The following is an 8,181-nucleotide window of genomic DNA, read 5'->3' as shown; positions in this document are numbered from 1 at the left end:
CGTGCGTGTGCAGCAGCCTATGCCGTTTTGCGCCTTGTGTGTCGCACTGCAGAATTTTCAGCCATTTTGTTCTATTTCAGCCCTGAGTTCAAGTATTAAAGGTGTGTCGTTAAGTCCAGCCTGGAGCATCTATGTCACCTGACCTTGAACCCACGCACTCGCAGCAGGAACGCTTGAAAAGCACTACCTGGCACCGACGATGGCTCGCGAATCGTTCTGAGACTCTTAATCTCAGGGTCGTGGGTTCGGGCCCGACGGAGGCCCGAACTCACGCCGTTTTTTGTACAGGCACTGCTGACGTATAGGAATTCAGTGTTCCCTTTTCGCGATTAGCAACGACTTAACGGCTGCTTCAGTTTCTTCCGTACAGTCAATTATGCTTGACCTTGAGCAAGAGTAGAGACACGAATAGCCGAATTGTGAAGAAAAGGTATCAAAACACGGCACCCCAAGCAGCACAGGTAATCGAACCAACATTGCAAATGAATGGTTTCAGTCTGGTCCTCTGTTGGACCGGATGGAACGGATGCAGAAACAAATCGCTTTAATTAGCTTAAATCAGTACAAAATGTCATCAAGGCTTATCGGGCGTGGAGTAGGTAATGCTTAAACGCTGATCTCTCAGCGGATGCAGCTGAAGGCTTGGCATTCCACACTCGTGAAGTAGACGCCAGGCAAGACGCTGACGCTGGTTCGTTGAACAGGAGAGTACAACTTGATCTGCCGCAGGTGGGTGTCGTAGCCATACTTGTGGTTGGCCAAGACTGCAATCTGTATAAGGAAGACGCGGACAGGGCGGCCAGCCGAGTCTTGCATGGGAATGTGCACCCATCCCATTGGCTCATGCAGGTCAACAGTTTCGAACAGCCGCAGGTCTTCGAAAGTGTCTCCCACTTTCACGGCAATCCTGAAAGCACAGGCAAGACCAAATGTTGACACTGTATAGCCTGCGTGCAGTTTCATTCATGGGGCTACAGCAATCAGCAATGTAGGACGCGAACTGAATTTGACCGGCGGTAATTAGCTGATTAGGGTAGCCTCTTTAGCCTAGAAGATGCGTTCGTCGTGCGAATGCGGAGCATTCTGCGCAGTTGCGAAGGAGTGTCGGGAGGGGGAGAGGGAAGGAAATCAGTGGCCTGCGTGTGCAGATCACGCAGCGACCACCTGAACCGCACTTCTGTCATGATCATAACAGCACCGCAGGAGTGGGAGAAGGCGAACTAAAAAATAACAGCCCTGTGAGACTAGCAGCGGAAACAACGGGAGGTGTAAGTAGACCGGAGCAAATTCCGCGGCATTCGAGAAGAGAGGTTCTAGCCACTAACTGCATTGCGTTGCTGTATGTTTTAGTGTTCATGTTCAGAACCGAGAATGAAGTGCACAGCGTGGTGTGAATAAAATAAAATGAACAATTCCACCCAAGTGCGTCCTGATGAAGAAAGTCAACGGCTGTAATAGACAAACGCGCCGAGGTTCAGCGTGTGCCGTAGATTGCGCGCACCCAGATGAGGCGCGAGGCTCAGCTCTCGCGGTGGGTTGCTCGAACGGAACATTAATGGGAAGCTTAACTAGCTTGCAGTTACCGTGTTTAACGCCATCGCCTAAACACTCTAACTCTGCAGCATGCAACGGCAATAGTGAGCCGTATTGTGTTGAAGAGGGACGCAGTCCAAACAAGAGCACCACCAAGAATGGCAAGCTGCGCAGGCCGCGCCCCGAAGCGATTCCGAAGGCGCGCCCGTCTCGCAATGAATGTAACACGTAGGGGGCGCCTTTTCAACAAAGCTGCCAGTGCCGACTATTTGTAGGCGATGAGTTTAAGAATGTGTGCGACATGTACGACAGAAAATACGGCTTGTGCGAGACATTGCGACAGTCACATTCAACCGAGTATCGCGCTACCGTAGGCCGGGCTGTACATCAATGCCTTATCATGGCATGAGCCAGCAGAAGCAACGAGACTAGGCGCGTGCGCCGGGAGCTCACAGCACGAAGGTCGTTCTCTAAGCCTTTCCGAAATGTACGCGCAACTCCTGTCGCTGTAGGCGCCATCTCTGCTAAGCAGCTATAGAGGCAGCACGTGGCAGAAACAATTTACTTTCAGTACGCAAGGAATATGTGATGATGCTTTTGTTCTTCAGGCCGCCGCGGTGGATCAGTGGTTATGGTGCTCGGCTGCTGACCCGAAAGACGCGGGTAGATCCCGGCCGCGGCGGCTGGAATTTCTTTGGAGGAGAAATTCTAGAGGCCCGTGTACTGGACGATGTCAGTGCACGTTAAAGAACCCCAGGTGGTCGAAATTTCCGGAGCCCTTCACTACGGCGTCTCTCATAGCCTCAGTCGCTTTGGGACGTTAAACCCCATAAACCAAACCAAACCTTTTGTTCTTCATGCGTAAACCGTGAAATAATAGGGAAACTACGTAGGCACAGGTCGGACAAAGCTTAGTGCGAAATTAAAGTTATACATTGTGTTCAAAGTCAGATTTTGAAAGAAATAGATAGAACACTACAAAAAAGTATATTTTGTACATGGGATATGCGGTCAGGGGGAAGCAATCTGGGAGGATGTCATCTTAATATGGGTAATTAACTATATGCGATAATCAACTTTTTATTCTGTGCAGCTAACATTCATGTTTATATTGAAGACTTCGAGATTGTGGCGTGTGATTCCTATTCCATTTTGTACAATTTTAGTAAAGCTCCTGTGTCCTGAGATAAGCGAGTCCAGAATTTCAGCCAAATTCATATAATTACACGTTCAAGAGCGCAGCACTCGGCATGAAGCTCCTTCCTAGTGTGACGCAGGTGTGGACTGACAGGCGACGGGGATTACTTGGCCAGCAGTGCGGCATCGCTGCGTTTGACTGCATGTGAAGTCTAAAGCGACACCACGTCTTATCCCCCACTCTAATAGCGATCGCTTAACGCAGCAGTGCTCGCCCAGCGCCTCCACTATTTTTACAATACCTGCCGAATATAGCCGATCCGACGGTCCAAGGTCCTCCCCTATCCTCCTTCCTTACTCACCCTAGTTGGCTATCCTTTGCACCTGCTCTACTGCTTTGGGGGAGAGTTATATCTGAGTGGCGCCTGACGACGGAAAGCAGAAGAAGAGAATTTTAGAAACGTTCTCTCTTTCTTCCTCAGGTGGCGCTCTGCATCTCTCATAAAAAAAATTGCAACACATGGCAAAAACTGAGAATAATAATGCTCCGAAGTTCAGGCAAGTGTGCAGATATAAATGTCATGTTCGTGAAACGAACACCCGGAAACGGAGCATGAAATCTGACCTACCATAAGTCAGGCCATATCTTACTCGGAGTAATTGTCGCTGTTTGCTCCACTACGCGCAGCAGCCTGAATTGAAGTTGTGTCCACAGCTAGGTCCGACTGAAAAGCTTTCGAACGCGTACTCATGAAAGCGTGTTGCGAAGCCTTGTATGCACGTTTACGAAACGTGACCAGTTTCGTTCTCAACAGTCGGATGATGGTGGCATCTGCAGCAGTCGGCAAGCCAGATGAGTTAGCGGCTGGTTGGTGCAAAGGCCTAGACAGATGGTGCCACGTGCTACAGCTCATTAAATGATAGTCCGCGTCCATTTCCCTTAGTGTTACTGTACAGCCTTCCTACCCAATCTCTGTCACCAGCAAGTTAGGCTTGTATTTGGCTAAAGACGCGTACGTGTGCGCCTTATGTATCGCACGGCGGAATTTTCAGCCATTTTCTTCTACTTCAGCTCTGAGTCCAAGTATTAAAGGTGTATTTTCAAGTCCAGCCTGGAACATCTATATCACCTCGCCTTGAACTCACGTACTCGCAGCAGGATCGTTTGAAAAGCACTACCTGGCATCGACGATGGCATCTGCTAGGGAATCGTTTTCAGACTCTTAATCTCAGGGTCATGAGTTCGGACGCCACGTTGGGCGCCCGAAATGTGGGTGCTTCCAACGCTGCACGCTGTAGAGGTTTTCAAACAAAAAAAAAATCCTAGACTGAAAGCAAGCAATCAGTGAACCATAAATTTGCATGAAAAATTTTCGTTTTTTTTTAATTTTTTCCTCGGCTGGAAAGAAAACAAAAACTTTTTTCTCCAAAATTGCACTGTTTTGTTTTTTCAGGGCTTCAAATCTCTACTCCTGACAACAATCAGGCGCGAATCAAACGATGCTAAACAAAAAAGCGTATGAAGAAAAGGAGGCAGATTAAAGCGAAATAAAGCCCGCTTCAGCACGTGCTCAGGAGCAGTCACCGTTGATAAATTTTGCCGTGCTAGTAGCGTGTTTCACCAGGCATGGGGTGCTGGAACACCACCGCTGTGGCAATGGAGGAAGGAACGTGGATCGGAAAGTTGGAGTAGGGGAAGCAAGGGAAATACTGTATTCACATATTTACAACATTATTTACAAAAGAGACCAACAAAGTAAAAGCTGAGAAGAGTCTCAGAATATCGCTGCTCAATGAATATGTCCAAAGACCTAGGTGTCCCAAAATCCCCAGTTTCAAATAAAGTTTTTACCACCACCACCTCTCTTCTCAATACACAACTTTAGCATACCGTGTACCGTGTTACCGTTACCGATACAGGAGTACCGGGAGCCCGCGCGCAGTCAATGCGCATGCGCAAATTGCCTTGACGCCGCCAGATGGAGCCACGTACCCGGCTGCTGCGCGCGCACGTGAAGCATTGGGACCAATCAACGCGGGCGGTGTGGTGGTGGGCGGGCACCCGGTAGTCCGGTAACAGTAACGATAGCATGGTACATGATATTTTAAAGGTATCTAATGTCTCCGCCCGTCGTCTCCCTGGCAGTGGTACATACATGGTCGCAGGGTCATTGCTGCTGTGTTGGGTGCTGCCACCCAACACCGTTCTTTTCAGGTGGTCGATAGAGGCGCGTACTCGGAGAAGCACCGCTGAAGCAGAATCCCGCACTGCCTCTGGGAAAGGCTTAAGTTAAGACGGCTGTGGCGGGAACAGAGAATGGGAAGGGGGGGGGGGAGTCACAACGCCGTAAAGGCAGTACCACATGGCAGCGTGTCTTCGGCGCCGCGTCAGTGTCTCTGCTACCGGCGAGTGTCGCTCGGCGCCGCAGGAGTCGGCGACCAAACATATTGCCACGTATCATTGTAGTGTTTGTTCGTTCACGCTCAAGGCTGCAGGAAAGCGTTGTTATCACTTTTGTTCGTGACGCGAGAAGCGACCGGGCTAATCTCGATTGTTCACAGCCATGAACAGCTGCATCTACTTGTTTCTAGATTACTCTAGATGATCCCGACCTGTTATCTCGAAGTTTCCTTGCCGGCTTTAAATTGAACGATGCCGCGAGCGGCGGGCATTCGTAGTTCGACGATTGACGAGCACGCTTGTTGCTTACGCCGCCACCGAGTGAGTCAGTTCTTTTGCGGGCGCAAGTCAGCCCAAATAAAGAGCTTCGTTTGCAAGTATTTCTGGTGTCTTCCTGACCGCTGGAGCCGCCGCGGTGGCTAAGCGGTTATGGTGCTCGGCTGCTAACCCGAAAGACGCGGGTTCGATCCCGGCCGCGGCGGCTAGAATTTCTTTGGAGGAGAAATTCTAGAGGCCCGTGTACTCTGCGTTGTCAGTGCACGTTAAAGAACCCCAGGTGGTCGAAATTTCCGGAGCCCTCCACTACGGTGTCTCTCATAGCCTTAGTTGCTTTGGGACGTTAAACCCCATAAACCAACCATCCTGACCGCTGGACTGCCGTCACTACAACGTGACATCTGGTGGAGGTGCTGGGTAGCCTCCCATGTACTGGACACCCCCAGCAAGTGGCGACGCCAGCCCTTCGAGTCATTCACCGGAGGACTTGACTCCAGTCTACCACGCAGCCTCTTGGAGCCTCCAGCCATGACTTACGCCGCAGCAGTGCGCCGTCCTGCACCTCGACGACGGCACCTAAGCCCCTATCGCCATTAGCCAGCTGCGCTGGAGCGCCGCCCTCTCGCCCCAACTCGCCCGTCCTACGAGCGTCGCACACGGCCTAGGAAATGCGACGAGTGGAGAACACCCGACCAGCGCCACCAACTAGGCTTCCACTGCGGAGAAGCCGGTGACATTCTCCGGTACTGTCCATACAGGAGAATGGGCATCCGAGGATTTTCTTACGACGCCCCACGACCCCGACCTGGCCTGCGACCAGCCGCAATCGAAGAGTTCTTGCGTCGGGAAGAATACTCATCGCCGAGCCGCCCATCTCGTTCTCCGTCGCCATCGTCACCGCGCTATGTATCTCCTAGCCGAGGCTACGCAGTGCGCGGACGCTCCCCCGGTCCCCGAAGGTTACACTGAATAAAGCAGCCTCTGGAGGTGAGGTTGCTTCTGAGCGCAAGAACTAAGACCGTCCATCGACGAAAACACAAGACTATGCCTCAACTACGACGACGACCCCTACGACGACGACCCCTACGACGACAACTACGACGCCGACGACAACTAGGACGACGCCGACGACAACTAGGACGACGACGACGACAACTAGGACGACGACGACAACTACGACGACGACGACACAGCCAGATTTGAAAGCTTTTACCGCTGCCCTTAAACCTTATTACGAACGCTAAAGGACTCGAAGTTCGCATTCTCCGCGTTTATTTTCATTTTAAAGCATCGAGACGATGCTTCTTTGCGAGGGGGGTAATGCCACGTATCATTGTAGTGTTTGTTCGTTCACGCTCAAGGCTGCAGGAAAGCGTTGTTATCACTTTTGTTCGTGACGCGAGAAGCGACCGGACTAATCTCGATTGTTCACAGCCATGAACAGCTGCATCTACTTGTTTCTAGATTACTCTAGATGATCCCGACCTGTTATCTCGAAGTTTCCTTGCCGGCTTTAAATTGAACGATGCCGCGAGCGGCGGGCATTCGTAGTTCGACGATTGACGAGCACGCTTGTTGCTTAGGCCGCCACCGAGTGAGTCAGTTCTTTTGCGGGCGCAAGTCAGCCCAAATAAAGAGCTTCGTTTGCAAGTATTTCTGGGGTCTTCCTGACCGCTGGACTGCCGTCACTACAACGTGACAATATGAGGGCGTACGAACTGCCGTCTCCACCCGGGCGTGTTTTGTTTGAATTGCTGTTGAGTTCGGCTCGCCCACGAGATGTTTTGCCCTCCTCGTGCATACAAAAGTGGTTGCGCTGCAATACAAGCCTCTTATGATTGCAAATACTTGTATAAACAGCATATAGACAGAAATTCTATAAATTTAATTGGCTACAAATAAAAAGAGTTGTTTATTCATTTATTAATTAATACCTCAAAGGCCCACTAGAGTCATTGCATGAGGGGTGGACTAAAACATCATTTAATTAGATCGGTGATGAATGATTTGAATGATTCCACGCCAGGATGCATAAAAGCTTCAGCGGGCAGGTTGTTCCTGTCTCTTGCAGCCTGGGAGAAAAATGATTTCAGATGCGCAGAAGTGAATGCTCAAGCTGTATGCACAACTTTCGGATGACTGATACGAAGTCAAAAGCGGTGTGCAGGGGTGATAACAGAGAGACTTCAAGGGGAATGATAAAACCTGTGCAAAAGGCAGAGTCTGGTTATTCGCTGACGGTATTCAAGACTGGGGAGGTTAGCTTTTGTATTCAAGGCTGTTACGCTCGTATGTTATGAATAATCGCAAAATATGAATCTTATCGCGAGGCTCTCGATGGACTCGAGGGTTCTGGCTATGTTATTTTGTTGGGGGTCCCAGACTGAGCATGAATATTCAAGTTTAGGATGAACAAGAGTGAAATAGGCGCACAGTTTTACGGAAGCAGGTGCCAAATGCACGTTTTAGATAACCAAGGACACAGCTTCGTTGGTTATGTTCATTATGTGGGAGGTCTAAGATAATCTTGCATTAGGCAGACTCCTAAATATTTATATGAAGAAGCGTGGGATATCATAGAACCGCGAAGGGTGTAGTTAGGAGTAGGATACTATCGGCGACGATGAAAGAATAATAAACTTGTTTTATTAACGTTTAATAGACATTACCAGTTTGCGCACCACTCTTCCAGAAGTTTTATCTCGCATTGCAGGTGGTACGTGTCTCTGTTGTTGGTGATGCTCCGGTCGTCGGTGAACAAGCGAACGGTGGAAGATAGATTACTTGGGAGGTCGTTAATGTAAAGTAAGAATAATAGAGACCTTAAAACCGTG

General features: G+C 49.9%; 1 protein-coding gene across 1 annotated transcript in view; it reads right to left on the bottom strand.

Moving 5' to 3' along the window:
* Window positions 1-527: 527 nt before the first annotated feature.
* The window catches only part of LOC149357775 (anaphase-promoting complex subunit 10-like), a 29,455-nt gene continuing 21,801 nt past the window's right edge, over window positions 528-8,181 (bottom strand). The window contains exon 4 of the mRNA XM_089577973.1: window positions 528-907. Coding sequence (XP_089434099.1) covers window positions 622-907 — 286 coding nt within the window. The 3' untranslated portion in view covers window positions 528-621. The remainder of the gene's footprint in view (window positions 908-8,181) is intronic.

The sequence above is a fragment of the Amblyomma mixtum genome, chromosome 3, assembly GCF_055824585.1.
Source record: "Amblyomma mixtum isolate Tamu chromosome 3, ASM5582458v1, whole genome shotgun sequence".
In the NCBI taxonomy this organism is placed as follows: Eukaryota; Metazoa; Arthropoda; class Arachnida; order Ixodida; family Ixodidae; genus Amblyomma; species Amblyomma mixtum.
The sequence above is the reverse complement of the archived record's forward strand: the minus strand, read 5'-3'. Positions and strand labels throughout refer to the sequence as shown.